This window comes from Plectropomus leopardus, chromosome 15 (genome assembly GCF_008729295.1).
Source record: "Plectropomus leopardus isolate mb chromosome 15, YSFRI_Pleo_2.0, whole genome shotgun sequence".
Lineage (NCBI taxonomy): Eukaryota > Metazoa > Chordata > Actinopteri > Perciformes > Serranidae > Plectropomus > Plectropomus leopardus.
The window spans coordinates 31,167,859-31,187,278 of NC_056477.1; the positions used below are offsets into that span (position 1 = coordinate 31,167,859).

Here is a 19,420-nt window from a genome sequence, read left to right on the forward strand (position 1 = left end):
ACATTGTGCTCATTCTCCAGTTTTTCCTAGGGTGCCCCGGTCGGTAAGGGGCTGTGTCCACATTAGAGCTGCCGTCAAAGTCGAAGATCAGAACCATCAGTTGGAGAGCCTCAGTGGACTGACACTGCTTCAAGTCGAGCTGCCCCCCACCCCATGCAAAAACCTCCTAGGGACGATTTGGTTCACACACAGATTTTGCTGCAGAGTGAGTGCTCTTGACTTTCATGCTACTCTTTGGTACAGGGAGATGCAGAAAAACAGAAAGCGGCACAGAGGAGAAGAGAGACCTTCTGTTTAGAAATGGCAAATTTACATTCGCAGCAACTTAATAGGACACAGTCTCTGACTTTTGTTTGATATCAAGTGGCAGCAAAAAATGGGTGTTGTATATTTGCAACCCGTTGTTAGCGCATTTAGCTTGTTTACTACATTTTATGAATGCTGTTGTCACAGTGAACGTCCTGCTGAGCACATTCAAACTTTAAAACTTTGTATGGAAAACAACAGGAATCATCAAATATTTGTATGGTGCAGCCAAATCTGACTGGCATAAATCGCAGTCGCGTACAGCCCTTGTCCACACAGTGTTTTCTTCTTAGCTTTAGCATCTTTTTCAGTTGTTCCCTATGAGGATTGGGTGGCTGCATGCGGCTGCCTGGACAAAAAGTGCCATGTCTGGCATCTTTCCTCAGAGTGCTAACCCTTTCTTGTTTGACCGCTTCAAGTGCACTGAAATGAAAACCTCTAAACATTTCAGAGAACCGCTGGTAACGTCACTGCTGCTTTTAAGCTAATCTACAGAGAGACAGAGGAGCCCATCCGTGGTAGCAGAAAGGCCGGTGAAGAGTTGCACCAATGTCGAGATATTGTTGTCATTGAAACAAAATCCATACGCAGTACACTGTTTTTCTGAAGAGGTGGGATTAAGCGCTCCCCAGTGTCCTGCCACCACTTTCAAGACTTTCAGACACAGACCCTTAGAGGCTCTGTTTTGAGCCATAAAACACCTTTAGCATTGTTGCCTATGTTATCACTGTTAGCTCTGTTAGTGCTTTCAGCAGTGTTAGCAAGGCTAATGGTGCTAACAATAATGCTGAGGGAGTTTTGTAGCTCAAAATGAAGCTGCTTATTCACTGGGGTGACCTGGTAGGAGTCCAGAGGGTGGGCACATTAAATTGGCAGCAACGCATTCTGCCACCTCAACGAAAGACTTCTGTATTTTCTTGTATTTTACCTCTTTTTTTTTTTATTAACCAGTTAGTAACCACTTAATGGGTGTCAGCCTCAAAAGCAAATTAAACTAAACTGACATCGTTAGTTTGCATTGTTTTCAAATGCAATTTTAATGTTGAGAGACTCCTCTAAATCATTCCTCATCACACTGACCAAGGAGAGACCCCCATAATAGAGCAACTACAGTATAAAATATGGTTGACAAAATCCATATTGGGGCTGTTACTTTTTTAAAGGTCCAGTAAGAATGAAAATCAACCATAGATGTAATTTCTATGAATTTATTGGAAGCGCAACCCTTGTATGCACCAGGTCGGTGGTCAGCAGAAATGTCTTGCCCTTCTATTTTCTACTTATCTTCTTGTACATATGGTGCAATAAACTGCACCCTGTGTCTTGATGTTGGGAATGTTTTCCTTTTGCAACATATTTTGCAGTTAAAAAAAATAATAAATCACAGTATATTGCTATATATGTCAGCACAATACTCAGCATATAGCAGGAGTGGAATGGACAAAACAGGACTCCGACTGGCAAGACTGTTGTGCCCAAATCTTTGCAGAGATGCGGCCACATCGTTGGAACCCAAATTGTGCTGTTGGACTTGATGAGTGGACGGACAGAGGGCAGGACTCCAGCCGGGTAAGGGGGGCAAACTCTATGTTTGCATCTGGGATACTGGACGCTCAGTCATAGTCTATATAAATAAATTTTACCTTGACCTTGTCGCAAAGTCAAAAACATACACTACAGGAGTGCACTACTGTTTTTTGGTTTGCCTGCATAGGATAAATGGACTATAACTGAGGTCTAATGGGTTAATCAGTCAAATAGTTTGTGGTAATTCAACTGCTTATCTTTCTGGTAATATGGACCACTTCAGCACAATATCATATGCAATCACATGGATGACTTCTGAATTATATCCCACTGGAGAGGTCTTACAGAGGGGCTTAAAGTCTGTGTAAAGTGAATTCAGAGATTTGTTTCAAAACACATTGTAAATGTTGGAAACTGATTGTTGAAAACATGTTACAAAGACCCTTTACTATATAGTACCGAATTGTGAAGTTAGATGGTTGACTGTTTTTTCACCATTTTCCTGTTTTAAGATTTTTTTAGGCAGGCCTAAAACCACAGCTTGATGATGCAATGGAGCTATACTCAGCATAACCCCACCCCTGACAATGTAGCAGTATAAAAAGGAGAAGCATCATTAGCATAGTCCCACGATTGGGTGTGGCCTCCGCTCCTCCAGCGGACACGCTCCCAAGCGTTTCAAAAAACCAAGCGATTTTTTGGTCTTTCAAATTTGGTCAGGTGTCTAATAACATATCTTTCGGTGATGTGACAAACTCAGAACACATTTTAATTATCACTTTACACGGACATTTTAAATCTTAGACCAGGTAGTATTCCAGTTGAGTATAAGTGTGTAGTGTCTGGATTAAAAGGCAAAATACTGGGGCGCCCAGTGGCTCAGTTTTTAGAGTGGGCGCCCCATGTATAGAAGCTGTGTCCTCGCCGCAGCAGCCACAGGTTCGATACTGGCCTCAGCCCTTTGCTGCATGTCATCCCTCTCTCCCTCTTTCACACTTGTGCTGTCCTGCCAATTAAAGGCAAAACACCCCAAAAAAATCTTTTAAAAAAAGGCAAAATGCTGTACAATTTTAAACCTAGGAAGGCAATCAGTTTAAGTCATGGCATCCCATGATCTCATTTTGCTGTTTTACATCTGGTGTTCTAATAATGCCTTCAGAGCAATTAAGGTTTTCCCTATTTAAACACTCCTTTCACTGTGATAGCCCATTCATTCAGTCTGTCTGGTTTTCTCAGCAAAAACATACATCTGAGTACATAACACTTATTCTGTTCACTCTGCATAATACCAAATCTGTCAGTAGCCATCACTGCTTCATTTTATGAGCTGATGAAAATGATTTGAGATAGAACAAGCTTTTCTCTCTGTCACTATTTCTTTATTATCTCAAAGATTTCAGTTAAATGAGACTTTGGAAAGCTTTGACAGAAACATTAACATCAAGGTCATACCAAATAATATGAACTTATCCCTGAGACTTGCTAAATAGAAAAAGCAGTGACACAGTAATACCAACCATTATTTGTTTAAGAGTTTTAGAAAGGACAAATATTTCATTTACATAGTGAAAAAGAAATCTGCTTTTGAATACAAAAGCACATCTAGGAATAAGTTTTAAACAGGAGGAGTACAGCTCCCAGAACAGACACACGTCTTCCAACCAATAACCAGCCAATCTGTGTTTTGACACCCCAAAAAATGAGATGGGGTTACTCTTACCTGGATTTACACAGGTAGTCCACGTTAAGAGGACTACCTACCTCACTGCACTGATTGTTAGGAAATGTAATCAAGCTCTAACCTGGAGCAAATTTGTGAGCAAAGTGTCTTGTCAGCAGGGCCTTTTTGCTGGCGGGTGGTATAGTAGAGGAACGTAACGGTTTCATTACAAGTAGCAGAGTGCTATGGTTACAATAACTAGAAGCATGGGTTTTGACAGAAAAACAATTCACAGCCATTTGCTGTGACTGAGGCACATTTTGGCGCAACAGGTCACCTGCTCACTTCATAAAGCTTTTTATCATTCTGACCTGGGACAAAACTATAGGCTTTATTACAAATTACATATACTAGTACATACACGCTTCATGTTTTAAAACATTAAGATGTTCAAAATGGCATAAAATACTCTCACACTGAAGCCTGGACTAAGCAGTGGAGTATAAATAACTCTAGTAATGAATCCTAAAACCTGGAAATGAATTAGCATTTCAGCACCTTCCGTTTCCTCGCCTCAAAGTCAATGGGTTTTTTGAATGTGTTGTTCATGGGAACCACTCCTAGCTAAAACCCCACTGCTTCCAATATCCTAGAAGCCCTGATTCCAGTACACGGACTCACATAAAGAGGATTAGAGGTCAACCAATACTGGATTTTTAAAGGCTGACATAGTTTGGAGCAGGGAAAAGCCGATAAATCGGCCGATATCTCTCTGCCCCCTGACAAAATGTTTTGACAGTGTTGGAACATCTAAGTCAAAGTCATACATAACTAAATAAACCTAACCTTAAACTAACCATAATAATCAGAGGGAGTGATTTTTATTTCTTCAGCAAATGTTTTCCCTAAAAGTCAACCTGTGATTTCCAGATACACAGTGACATCAACTTGACTCCATGTATGAAGCCTCAATACAAAATGGTGATTGGAGATGGGCAGAACTTCTGTTACATATATTTGAAATGTGTATTTGAATTACTGTTGAGAAATTTGTAATCAGTAAAGAGTTCAAATGTACTTTGAAACAAGACACTTCACAGTGAAATAATTTTGCGTTTTCAAAATACTCACAAAACTTACTGAATGATTCATAAAACATAAAAAAACAGGGCTAGGTCAAAACCTTGTATCTGGCCAGATTGTGTATGAAAGATTAGGGGGGCTTTTATTTTAAATCAAGGGGTCTTAATTTGAAACAGGAAGTGGCCAGCATTGCCCAAATAAAAGCTGGTCTGAAGTCAAAGGCACAGTCTGATTCTTGCTGTTTAAATGGCGAGTTATTCAGATAGCAAGATGCACCTGCATGAGGATCAGATGTTTGGATAAGTCAGGAGGAAATCACAATACAGCCCTCAAAGTCGGAGCATTCTTTGTGGCATGTTGTGTATTGCACAACATTGATATGCATCATGGATGTCTCTTGGACATAAATGAAGGCACATTACTGGACGTAGGAAGGCGAGAGGCTGAATTGTGTGTGTCTATGCCAGTTAGCCCAAATATGCCAGCAGCAACACGCGTACTGAGAGATCAGCTCCTGCCAATTCTGCTTGATTTTTATGCTGGGCGGCGAGCTTTGTTAACCCCTCCTCCTCCTCACATCACTGTACACTTTTCTGCATTGTAAGGCCGTTCTGGAGGTTCCAAAAAATGATTTAATTGAGCAGGTCGGTTTCTGTAGAAGAAAAACTCTCACATCTATAATTCGCCAAATCCGTCATTTCGCAATCTGCCAATTCCTGGTGCACCTGGCTTTTAAATGGAATGGGAGCTGACACACAGACTGGTTAATTCACGTTCCGCCCAAAACACACCGATGACTAATTAAGAGTCTGAATACAAACCCTCTGTGCCGTGCACCACACCTGGCGCCATGACTATCCGCCATTTAACTAGCAAAATGGACTTCAGCACGCCCCAAACGCATTTGCGCCATGCGTTTTAGACCATGCACTATAGATTTTCTAAATAGGGTCAATAGAGTGACAGCACTGGACCAGTTGTTATGGTCCAGACAAAAAGTCATGTAAATCCATGTTAAAACTGACTAAATAAATAAACTGAGACATGGTCAGAAGCAGAAGGGAGTGACTATCTCTGGAGGTGCACTCACTGATAATTCAACACTATCCACCCTTCTTCAGCTCCAGTCTGGATGTCCATATATCCCTGTGTAAATGGTGGAGGCTGTGCAGCCATGCAGCCAAGTCAGATAATGATAGTTTGTAAAACGTCCTATTGGTGCTGATTAATTGTCCAAAGTGATTAATTTACTGTACTACTTCCTGGATATTGAAAGCTATTGTCAAGTACCAGGAAACTTAACTGCCCATAAAGAAGGTTAGTGACAAAAGTGAGAGTTTTGTTTAGATTTTTTCCCTTTTTGTAGTTTTTGATATCTCTTTTGCACTGTAAGGATTGCCTTTTAATTTCCTTGTACTTGTGCAATGACAATAAAGACATACTCATACGTTCCATTCTATCACTGTATTACCGTATACCAGGGTATATAGATATCCTAAAGGTATGTTTTTCAATACTGTCATAAATACAGGCACTCCTCTTTCTATTAAACTCATTGTATGAAGTGCACAGCACACACCACTCAAGCCCAGTCTCTGGTCTCTACTGGTGGAACAGGCAGCTGAGCTGAAAGACACAGTGAGACCTAGTGGTGGAGGGAGAAGTTACAGGACTGTAAACAGCCTGCATCCAGCAGGCAGAGAGAGACTGTGTGGAATAACAGCATGTTTTTACACCTAACTTGGTGAATTAAGGATTTAATTGGACCAAACAAGAGCTGGTTATTGTTGGAACAGTGGACTTACTGACAAGAGAAACCAAGACGGTTTGGCTGTTTTATTTTGTTCCCATCAAGTTTGAATGAGGTGTTTTGAAGGTTGAATTCAGAAGGTGTACAGCTGTATTGTATGAAAAATAGAGGGCTTTTATTTAAGACAAGGAATTTCCTCGTGGATTTTCAGCAAAGGACTAAGATATGAAATATTTCACATCACCCAAGCCTGTGACAGGTTAAATTAAAAGTGCATACTATTTGAGGATTAGGTATAGTAAGGGGCAACAATATTTCCTCCTGTTTAGAGAGCTTTGGTAGATAAAATATTAAAGATAAAAAAAAAGGAAGCAAAAGTAGAGGTTTCAATGAAAAGATTATTAGTTTTTGGGGAAGGGGGCGTAAGGGAAATTATATTGCATTACAAGAGAAAAAAATACTATGATGAAGATTAAAAAAAAAACTTGTATGTGCCCTGGTACCACTTTATCGCCTACTGAATGTCAGCCCATAAAAAGGCTGAAGCACTTAGAGAACCAGCCCTACACTGGGCTGGCTGCTGCTATGGAAATGATGGACTGATACAATGCCAAGGGGAATTTTTTTTATTAGACAATGCACACTTGCTTTGCTAATGACCCACCCATTTTTAAGATGGAGAATGTCAGGAAATTAATTAAGAGCAGTCAGCAAAACAAGTGTGCTGTTCATGTGGATTGGTTTCTGTTCATGCAACAGACAGAAATGGTGTCAAATCCTTAGCCTACATTTTAATGTTCTTTTATGAAAAGAATGGCAAACGCCCACGGGAAAGTCTTTTTTCGACTGACAAACTAGCTGCTTAAGCCTAATTAGAATGTGGATTATAGAACTGTTACAAAAATAACATTGATTTTATAGAAATCACTTTCATGGTGACAGATGAGACATTTGTTTATCGTGACTACATTATTACCATTAATTAAATCTTCACAAAGAAGTATAGTGCCTTGCTCTATGTCTTTTCATAGCACTAAATGACAGAATGCACTACTAAAACAAAGACCAGCCATTTCGTGGGCTAATAGCTTTTGTCGCATTTGACATGAGAGAGACAAAGGCCTCTTAAAAGAAAAGACTTGGTCTGATGAGAATTTTCTTTATTTGTTTATTTTCCTGCTCTGTCTTCGAGTGGCTTTTCAATAGCTGCCTCTCTTAGAGCTCTGTCAAGTCAACAAGGTAGTGACAAACCAACTCAAAGTTGTGATCTTATAGACTGATGCAAGGCAACTGGCTATACTGAACAAAGTCTGTGTGATTTCCTACACACTGAGGTTATGCATTGCTGTAACATAGCAGGGACATGTCTGATTGTGATCTGTAAGCTGTCAGCTCTTCATTCGGAGACATTCTAACAAAGCTCATAGCAAGCATGACAGAGGACTCATTCTATCTCCAGTACTGCTTCAATCAATTCCTGACTAGTCATGTTATTTCAGAAAGCTATTCTTCCTGACTGTTTGTGTTCTTTTAATGGACCGTTCCACTAATTTTACATATGAAGATCAGGTTACTCATCATCAGACGAGTATGAGACTGCAATAATATACCCAATTGAAACGAGTTAATTTTGAAAATACTCCCATTTATTGCCCCCCATTTATTATAGTCTTTACAGCTGCATGAGGTTTCAGGCAATTATAAAAGCATTTTGTCAAAACTGCAATGAAAACACTTTTTGGCTTTTCTAGGTCACATGATGCTATGGCTATGTACTCCCTCATGATGCAGCAGGCACTATAAGAGCTGTTATTGCATCACATAACTCTTCTAAAGTTGAGCGGATCATCCTGAAGTTTTGAATTCACAATTCCTCTGTAAAATCGTGGACTATCACCTCCCTCATACGTGGCCGCTCCCTCGTATAATGAGCTTGTCTTTCCATTATGGCTCCATAACATGCCTACATGGCCTTGGATTTGAAATAATGATGGCTAGTGTGGTGGCTGCAATAGAAATAAAGCTGCTGATGTTTTGGACATCATCAGCATCGCAATGCTTCTTGGAATGTTATCACCAGAGGAGAAGTCACAGAACATCACTCAGTCATCTCACTATTAAGTTTTATTGTTTTTCAAAAGTATTGCTTTGATTTTGCACAAATCTGTAGGAGAAACCCACCTAGTGACGTTATCTTGAGTTGATCTTAGAGACACCATGAAATGGAGCAATTACAAAAAAAACAGTCTCACATCAAAATATCTAATAGCTACACTGGTGCACAGTGCAAAGCATATTAATTACACAGTAACGGCTGTAAATTTGTAAAATGCTTGCGTGCGTTCAAATACTTGTACTACCATACTACCTAGTGTGCCAGAAAATAATTCAGCATGTCCTAATACATAGTGTGTCAAATGCAGCAAGCCAAAAATAGCAGCTACTGCATCCAGTGGCATTTTTTCAGCTTGCAAATCAGCATACTCTTCCAGCTATTTTGACCCACAATTCTTTGCACAGTGGACGATATGTTACATCAACTGAAAAGCAGACAGATGACAGCTTGTTAACAGCTAACGGAAGCCACAATGACGGATGAGAGCACATTCAAGTGACTGATGACCAGTTAAACTGTAATAATAGGAATACAAATTGTTTAGGTGAACAAAAAAATCTGAAAGATACCATCTATTAAAAGACATAACTGTAAAAATAACAATGACAGAGAAGTGCAAATGCAACTTTACTGTCATAAATATAACTGCATATTGGAATCCACTGTGTGTGCAATAATAACTTAAAAGTTAAACTGCACAGATTGTCAAGTAACAGCAGAGCTCTCCAGGTTGAACTCCATCTCTGGCGAGCTTGGGAATGGCACGTTGTTGAATCTCCATAGCAACAGATAAATGAACAAGACAGTCAGCATTCAGGGGGCAATGTTAGCGCCATGTAGTATGTCTGGGGGTGTAACAATACATGTGCTCTTATTGAACTGTTCAGTACAAAGCTCTTGTTTCAGTGCGTATTACAAACGAACGATATGCTGAGTTGAAAATACACTGTGCAAATTGTGTTTAATAGAGAGCTTCTACACTGCCAGGAAGACACCCTAGAAGATGGGTCATTTAAATATAATCCCACCATTGTTCAAAGTAAAACAAATATCCTATTTTATGATGTAAGTTGTAATAACAAATGAATTAAAAGAACATTAAAAAAAATTAAAAATCAAGGAAATTTCTCAAGCATTTCTGCTTTTTTGCTATACCAAAATCGTACCAAACCATAATACCACTGAACCTTTCCCCCTTTAGTATGTCCCTGTTATGTGCATACCACATGCAACAGTACATATACTGAACAAATATATAAATGCAACACTTTTGTTTTTGCTCCCATTTTTCATGAGCTGAAATCAAACAAAAATCTGTCTAAATCTGTGTTAGTGAGCACTTCTCCTTTGCAGAGATAATCCATCCCACCTCACAGGTGTGGCATATCAAGATGCTGATTAGACAGCATGATTATTGCACAGGTGTGCCTTTGGCTGGCCACAATACCAGGCCACTCTGAAATGTTCGGTTTTATCACACAGCACAATGCCACAGATGTCGCAAGTTTTGAGGAAGCATGCAATTGGCATGCTGACAGCAGAATGTCCACCAGAGCTGTTGCCCTTGAATTGAATGTTCATTTCTTTACCATAAGCCATCTCCAAAGGCATTTCAGACAATTTGGCAGTACATCCAACCAGCCTCACAACTGCCGACCACGTGTAACCACACCAGCCCAGGACCTCCGCATCCAGCATGTTCACCTCCAGCATATTCACCTCCAGGATCGTCTGAGACCAGCCGCCCGGACAGCTGCTGCAACAATCAGTTTGCATAAGCAAAGAATTTCTGCACAAACTGTCAGAAACCGTCTCAGGGAAGCTCATCTGCATGCTCGTCGTCCTCATCGGGGTCTCGACCTGACTGCAGTTTGTCGTCGTCGACGAACCGACTTGAGTGGGCAAATGCTCACATTCGATGGCATCTGGCACGTTGGAGAGGTGTTCTCTTCACGGATGGATCCTGGTTTTCACTGTTCAGGGCGTGGGTGAGCAGTCTGCTGATGTCAAGGTTGCGGATCGAGTGGCCCGTGGTGGTGGTGGGGTTATGGTATGGGCAGGCATTCCAGTTCCTGCCAATATCCAGCAACTTCACACAGCCATTGAAGAGGAGTGGACCAACATTCCACAGGCCACAATCAACAACCTGATCAACTCGAATGAGATGTGTTGCACTGCGTGAGGCAAATGGTGGTTACACCAGATACTGACTGGTTTTCTGACCCTAAAGACCCCCCAATAAAGCAAAACTGCACATTTCAGAGTGGCCTTTTATTGTGGCCCGCCAAAGGCACACTTGTGCAATAATCATGCTGTCTAATCAGCATCTTGATATGCCACACCTGTGAGGTGGGATGGATTATCTCCGCAAAGGAGAAGTGCTCACTAACACAGATTTAGACAGATTTGTGAACAATATTTGAGAGAAATTATCTTTTGAGTTCAGCTCATGAAAAATGGGAGCAAAAACAAAAGTGTTGCATTCATATTTCTGCTCAGTGTACTTCCTAAGGGCAGTTACAGCACCAACTGAGAGTAAAAAGGAAAAGTATGGGATTAAAATGCTACTTTTCTGTGAGAAGTGAAGAAAATGGCATACATTCCTTTTGATGTCTTTGGAAAGCACAAAATGTTAAGTTTCATCATTAAAATGCATTTTTATTTGAGCACCTTTGCCCCTTAAAAATTGGATTTATTTATCATAGAATAATAATAATCACAGCAATTTTAATGGTACCTCTGCCACTGCCTACAGTCAGTGAAGTAACATGTTACAGTAAAATATTACATGTAGCAGGATTTGTGGTAATAGTTTTTATTTTTTTAAGTTCTGCAGTGATTGGGCTTGGCCAATGCCAGCAGGTTCCTCAGTGCCCCCAAAAACACACCAGGTTAAGGATAAGGTTCCTTATCTCCATTTCCTCTCTCCTCCTTTATTTGATAATTTAAAGTCTTTAAAAATGGCTGTATGAGTCCATATGCTTACTTTGTTTGTCTCTGGGTTTGGTTTGGCACAAAATGTGATTCACACACTCTAAAAAGGGGGAAGCTACACCTAAAACAGGAACAGGACAACCTTCCTCTGCAACAAAGAAGTTCATAAGTTACAACACCACTGAATAATATTCCACGATTCCCTTATGCACTGTGAACTGAAAAAGAGCACTGAAACCTTCCTAGAAGTGCACTCTCTGCTCTGCATAGTGGTGGGCTGTCTATCTCTCATCTGACCTAGCTTCTAAAGCCACCTGCTGAGCAGGACCAAAGGTGAGCTACACACTTGGCTCTGGCAAACAGGCATTTGGATCAGCACCTGTAATACATCACGTATTTCTGTGTAAATTCTATGGTTTTGCATCTAGTCAAGTCAATAAAACTTCACCTGCAGACCCAGGCCCATGCCTCTTCCATTTAAAGAAGCAGAAGGGCCATTAAAGGAAAAATAACCCCTAACCAAAAGCAGGGGCTTAAAAACATGCAAAACATATTGTAACTACAGCACCTGTAGAATTTGAAAAGCACATAAGAGTTTCTTGACAGTTATTTGAGATTATTATTTGGCTCTGAATTGCTGCCTCAACATTAGAATGTACCGCTGCTGCTTAGTAATGTGTTTGATCAGAGAAAAAAGGTGAGGCATTCAGCTACAACAAAATTAGAGAATTTCAGAGGTTGGATTGTTAGATGTTTTTACGTCAAGGGTTTTATCACATGTTACATGTGCTTTGCTTACCTCTCAAGATGGCCCAGGTTCCATTAAGTCATTTCCTTCTAGTTTGCTAAAAGGCTTTTAGTCCATGCTTGCCTCTGACACTTACACAAAAGGAAAAACCATCACCTTGCTGGCTTCGTGGCTTGGGCCATGTTCAACAGCATAATCAAAGTCATGGTAAAGGCTCAACATCAGGCCCACAGAGCAAAGTGCCAAACAACACCAAAATTTGTCAGTATCTGTGCTGATTGGAAAATGTAATCAGCATGGCCATATAATGATCAACTAGAAAAGAGCACTCAGTAAAGAACAAACCTCCCTTAGGTGTCTAAGCAGCCACCCCGGCTGCTCGCAGCCACTCCAGACAATGCTTGTAATTCCAGCAGACACAGCGCAGTTTGTTTCAGTGGCATCCCAGAAGCTAATAATAATAACAAAACACTCCTCGTCGGAGCAACATCATGTTGCACAGAGCGGATCGATTTCTTGTGAACAGGGACTGTATGTGAAATATAGATACAATTTAGTTTTGAGTATGAATGTATTTTTGATGACTAAAACACAGCCACAAATCTTTGAACCATCGTTCCTAACTGGACTAGGCTACAGCACAACAAAGTAGGAATTAACAAGAAACACAACAAAAACAGACCAAAGAGGAAAACATTTAACTATTTTGCTCAGTTATTTATGGTAAAATTTATGGTAACCCCTCCCCCTTTCATTTTCCTTTTTGTCATTACTGTAATGTAATTGTTATTTATGGCATCTATCACACTATCACAGTGTGGTATCACAGTGTGGCAGATGAAAAAAAATGTGGTGCAGTGGCCCCCACTGAAAATGATCCTCCTGACTCCCTTACAGTCAAGATGGTGTCAAAGATTAACAAAAACAAACTGACTAGTTCAACTCATATTAGGCTTAGGTGGTACCACGGCATAGCGGTATACCAGGATATCTAAAAATCCCTAGCAGTATGTTTTTCAATACCGTCATAATTACAGGTGCTCCTCTTAGTATTAAAATCATTGTATGTAGTGCACAGCATGCACTACCAGAGCTCGGTCTCCGGTCTCTGCTGGTGGAAGAGTCAACTGAGCTGAAAGACACAGCGACACCTCGTGGTGGAGAGAGAAGTTATATGACTGTAAACAACCGGCAGCCAGCAGGTAGAAAGACGATGGGGAATAACAGCATGTATTTGACACCTACCTTGGTAAATTAAGGATTATTTGGACCAAACTTGAGCTGGTGATTGTTGGAAAAGTGGACTTACTAAGTAGATTACTAACATGAGAAACCAAGATGGTTTGGGTGAGTTTGGTTTTGTTTCCATCAAGTTTGAATGAAGTGTGTTTTATGGTGAGTTAACAAGGCAATTAAGCCTCTTCAGTCTTCAGTGACTGAAAGATAGTTGAATTCAAAAGGTGTACAGTTGTATTTCTCTGTTTATAAGAAAAAATAGCTGTGAGAAAATTACTTTCTTAACATTTTGTGGGTTTCTATTGTGTAATTATTTGTCTGAAAGGCTGAAAGTAAGAAGAACACTTGCCCTTGGGGCAGCGCCACACATATACCCTGACATATACTGTATATATACAGTACATACATACAGTACATATACTGTATAAATTTCAGGAAGGTACAAACGCATGGAATATTACTATTTTACCAAGCCAAACATATATATTGATGTAATCCTCTAAAGTGTAACTTTAGAGGATTACATCATTTAATTGGAATTAATGTGGTTTACAAATAAACAAAACTTTTCTATAAAAGGGAGTGTTTGAGCCACCACGAAATGTGTCCTGCAACAGACATTTATGAAAAAACATGCAGCCCCTTCCAGCCAGTTAAGAGGCATGAGGAATCAGCAGTCAATGAGAGTATAAAAATCATATATAGTTTAGTTAATAGTTTTCAAATATTGTAAATTTCTTCAACAATAAAAAGTTTCAGAGCATACAGCCATAAATATACAAACAAAGTATTAGACCAATGGGTCCAGCAGTTTGTGAGATAAGCTGTGGACAGATAGATGAACACACCCACACACAAATGACCAAATGCATGATCACTGCCAGGCGAGATAGCACACCACCACATGAACAACTTATCAAAGTGATCATCAAGCTAGATTAAGATATAGAAACTATGCCTTTGTTTTGTTTACATAGGAAAACAATGGAGCAATCATTTGCCCCTTTACATAATACTGTTTAATGATTCCCTCAGCAGGACATTCATCTAAAACTTGGACGTTATCAAAACCATTGCTAACATAATCAAAACAGATACATGAACTTTGATCAAATAACAGTTTTGATATTAGGAAGATATTGATTATCAGTTCAGTTATTCCATACTTACAGTATTAGGCTGATAGTAAAAACCTCAACTGTTACACTGTGTTTATATATACACAAAAATTTAGAAGTTATGAGAGAAGATTTCAGTGTAACAAAATAACAATTTTAAATAGGGCTGGGCAATATATCAAATATTCTCTATGTATTGCTGCTTGTTTCTCGTGCAATGTATAAAATGACTTTATCTTGACCATTGAGCATACAATGTGTTGTTTTTATGAGCCACCGGCGACTACGGAGCACCAGTGCGACTTGCAAAAACCAGTAATACATGAACTGAAGTGGCGTCAGTTTGTTGCTGCTGACAGTGAAAGAATCCTCACGGTTAAAGATGCCACAGTGTCTGTTTAACTGTCTGTTAAAGCTAACATCCAACTGTCGACCGGAGGTTTCAAGCCCACAGCAAAAACATCGGCACTTCCGGGCTAAGACAAACCGGGTCCTTTAAAATAAAAGCACCATGGGTCCTAGTTTGATAGTTCATTCAAAGGGCATATAAAAATCTTGCGATATATATTGTGTATTGTGATATTGCTTTTAAATATCGCAATATTATTTTTAAGCCATATCGCCCAGTCCTAATTGCAAACAACACTCTTTTAACCAATATAATTTCCTGAGAATGAAATTATTAGGCTTGGGACATATTTTTCCATTCCTTCCTGACAGAGTCTGAATTTTATTTTTGACTGACTGTTGAGCCATTATATCACTCTTTAGAGCCAGACACCATTGAGAAAAACAGTAATTTAACATCACCAAACACAGGAGTTGCTGGTCTACTGCTGCCTTGAACACTTTGTTTGTTTGTGTTACAGTGTGACTTTGGCATCTTAAAGGTTTAGTATGAATTAACCAAAGTTACACAATAAGCCACAAGTCTCAGCCACTATTGTGTGAATGTGTGTGTGAATGGGTAAATGTGATGTAGTGTGAAAGCACTTTGATTAGTCATAAGACTAGGAAAGCGCTATACAAGTACAGGCCCATTTGCATATAGAAAAATGTTTTTTAAAAGCTTAGGGGAAAATGTCATGGGAAAAAAGAAAAAAAGCAAGGGAAAACTATATTTATAATTACCATAATGACATCTTTACAATCATGTTACAAAACTATAATAATTTTAAGGTCTTTCTCCAAATATTTTCTTTTTCTTTTCTTTGCTGTTGTTTTTTGAATACTGATTTTCATATAATGTTCTTGTACTTTTTACTCATTCCTTGATCGTTATCTGGCCATTTCTTCTTTGGATGCTCACTGCCTTCTTCCCATGTTATGAAGAAATCAAGCCAGTTTACTCAGGTTTTAAATGGTTAACAGCATAAAACATACTGTGCAATTAAAGTTTATTATTATATTTATGTATAAAACCAGGTTGTTGGCTATCTGCTGGAGATTACCTTAGTTAGCTGCTTAAATTGTTGGTGGGGGGGTGGGGGGTCAGGTAATTTCCTTATATTTGGGTAATTTCTGCTTTTGTTGCTTTTTGCATTTCTCATCTTTGCTGGGCAACAGTTTTGTGTAAAAGGAATTAAAAGCCCATCTCATGCAGACACCTCTCCCAAAATAAGACTTTTGAAGGTAAATTATTTAAGCAAATAATGGGGCTATTTATTGAAGTTTTATGGTATAACTATACAAAAAAAACTGTGTCTATCTGGCAAACAGCTGAGGATCAAATGTGTCCATAGACCAATAGGTGTGAGTCTATATTTTCTGCAATATTCTCCTAAACTTTACCAAGCATTTTTTAACAACTGGGGCTATAAGTGACAAAGACGTATTTTTCTTTCCATCAGGCTATAAACTGCCCTTCTTCTGCTCTGCTCAGCAGCTCTGCTAGCTGCAGCGCTCATGTGATCGATCACATGAGCGATCATCACCATCTGTCACCAGTCTGAGCTTCACAGTGCTCCAGCTACCAACAGTCCACAGGAAAGCATTTCTTACAGCGCCACGCATTAAAGGCCAGGGCTGAAGGGCGCTGTACCCTACATGCAGCAGACTCTGGCTTCTATTTTCCAGTCTCCTTTCGGCACATGAAATAAAAAAAACACTGTGCACGGTGTCTCATTCATTCTCATGGCTGCCATCAGTCAGCTGACGCGCTGCTCTGTTGGCTAATCCACTGCGCTAGTGACATGTAGCTAACGTTAGCTAACATCATACATCTGTGGACTGTAGAACCACTGAGCTCGCGCGTAGTCATCACAACAGTGACACTGATACGATGACAAGTAAAACTAATGGATGCATTTTACGTTACGTGTGGCAATGACTCTGCGCTGACTAGCCGCTATTAGTTAGTCACAGCTAGCTTAGCTGGTTTGCTATTTGACACATAACATACGTGTAGTTGTATGAACACGACGTGTAAAGCAAATGGTGGTGGCAGTTTTGACGTTACTACTAAAATGCAGCACTGACACGCATTTAGTTGTCGCCGCAAAAAAACAACTACCGTTAGCTTGTGTGTGATCGTGATTAGCTTCAGAGCTTGTTAGGTAACGTTAGCTAGCCAGGGGTAGCTGCATTCAGTGTCACTAGGAATACACACCATTATGAAAAGCCATTGCTGATAATTTGTACTCTTTCCTTTAACACTAACACACTCTGCACACGTTTTACACATGTCTAACGTGGAAACCAACAGTCCTAGTACTGGAATCTAACTTTACGTATTTCTGTAAATAAGAAATAAAAAACACCACTTCGGAAAATGTACTGAAATTGAATTCAGCAATCCAACTTCCCTGCAATAATAGAAATGAAAACAAACCATTACTTTCCTGGATTCTAGCTAAACTTTTTTTCCAACTACAATGTAAAAAGAAAGGCATTTTCTCGGTGTGTTTTACTGATTAAAGCTTGACATTAACGGATTACTGTGACAAGCCAGTCTTCTTCCTCATCGTCACCCTGACATTGAATGCAGCACAACAACCTTGTTAGCTCGTAGCTGAGCTGCAGCTAGCTCCAGCTGCCTGTTCTCAGTACTCACTGAGCCGGGGCTGAGAGATGTAGTTTCGGGTCACAGCCTGCGTGTGTGTCCTCGCTGCTGCTGCCAAGCCGTTCACGTCCATTGCCCTGTTTGCCACCAGTGCAGTCATGGTCGGGAGAAGAAGAGCAAACCTTTCAAAGCTAACGTTAGTCGGTGTGCTTTGCTAGCTAGTGCTAACAGAAATGACAGCAGAGCGCTGGTCATATGACTCTGAAGAACCGGATGTTCGGTGGAGAGAGGGGATGAGGGAGAATGGAGTAGACTCATGGGCGCGCATGTTGTGTGCGCGCAAGAGCAAAATATGAAGAAGCAGAGATCTGGAATTACTTTTTTCAGTCACAAAGTCAAAGCACATTCCCAGAGAACGGTGCAGCCTACAAAATGTAACAACATAATTACAAATGCAAATACCACAAAACTTAAGTTAAAAGCCCTTGCTATTATTTGCTTAAACCGCTGAAGTAAACAGGCTTGTACTTGGGACAGGCATCTATATGGGACAAACTCTCCTTGCACACAAAACTGTTGCTCAGCAAAGATGGAAATACAATCAAGTTGTTATTTAAACCTAATTTTTGCATTTTGATTAATATGCCTGTATTCCTGTCTTTTTTGCTGCTCATGGTTTCAGTATGAACTGAATGACTGAATCATAGAGAATCTTAGGGGTTGATCACATAGAGATATATCGCTAAAGCAGCGACGCAAGCAGAACCCTTGTTTCCCTTTGGTAGCCTACAGCAGGCCTGTCGGTCGCTCCTCTCTTGCTGCTGTGTTGTGCTGTGTTTTTTTGGTGTTTTTTTGGTTGTGAATAAAAGCTGAAATATTTTTAACTTTTCTGCTAAAGGTACGGGGTCGCTCTGCTCCTCAATGTCACCTTCAGCCACAGGCGCTCCCAGCTGCATTTTCCAGATGTGCTTCCAAGGTGTAGCCTATGCACAATCTAAGCAGCAAACTAACATTAGCCCCTGCTGGTAGCCAAATAACTTCCATAATAATGAACTGCATGGTAACCGGGCTTATAATAGAGACAGGCTTTTATTTCTCAAAATGTGTCGCCACACCTGGCTAATAAAAGGGACTGGGAGTTTCAGGATTTTCAGTCAGTCATTTTCTGTAACCGCTTGTCCTCGTAAGGGTCGCGGGGGAGCTGGAGCACAATCCCAGCTGTCATCGGGCGGAAGGCGGGGTACACCCTGGATAGGTCGCCAGACTATCGCAGGGCCGACACATATAGACAGACAACCATACACGCTCACAGTCACACCTAAGGGCAATTTAGAGTCACAAATCAACCTGAGCTGCATGTCTTTGGACTGTGGGAGGAAGCCGGAGACCCCGGAGAGAACCCACGCAGACAGGGGGAGAACATGCAAACTCCGCACAGAAGGGCCCCCACCCGTTTCAGGATTTTATTTGAAATTTTATGGTATTAGCACTTGCATATTGGTTGCATGCAGTTATAAGATCTAGCTGCCAATTCTACTGTGTTAAACAAAAGGCAAGTCAAGGCAAGTTTATCTCATACAGACACAAGGCAATTCAACATGTTTTACAGGGTCACATAAATATAATACAATACATAAAGGAAGCATTATAATTGAATTCAAACAATTAAAGACAATCAAGAAGCAAAAGCAAGCAAATAAATAGTTATAAGTTAAAGAAAAAGTATTGTTATTGGAAAACCACAGTGAACAATAATGTTTTAATTTAAATTGGTTAATAGTTTCGGCATACTTCAGGTATTCAACTCAAAGATGCTTCACCTTGCTTGGTTTTGATCTAAACGCTGACTAAACCTGTCCCAGATGACCTGAGTGGTCTGGATGCTTTGTACCATACAAGTAAATCAGAAACGTATTTAGGTCCAAGACCATTTAGTGCTTT

General features: G+C 40.1%; 1 protein-coding gene across 1 annotated transcript in view; it reads right to left on the minus strand.

The window, feature by feature from the left end:
* atp6v1ba (ATPase, H+ transporting, lysosomal, V1 subunit B, member a) overlaps positions 1 to 17,746 on the minus strand; it is a 56,846-nt gene extending 39,100 nt beyond the window's left edge. Inside the window, exon 1 of the mRNA XM_042501954.1 lies at positions 17,531 to 17,746. Coding sequence (XP_042357888.1) covers positions 17,531 to 17,639 — 109 coding nt within the window. The 5' untranslated portion in view covers positions 17,640 to 17,746. The remainder of the gene's footprint in view (positions 1 to 17,530) is intronic.
* Positions 17,747 to 19,420: the final 1,674 nt, after the last annotated feature.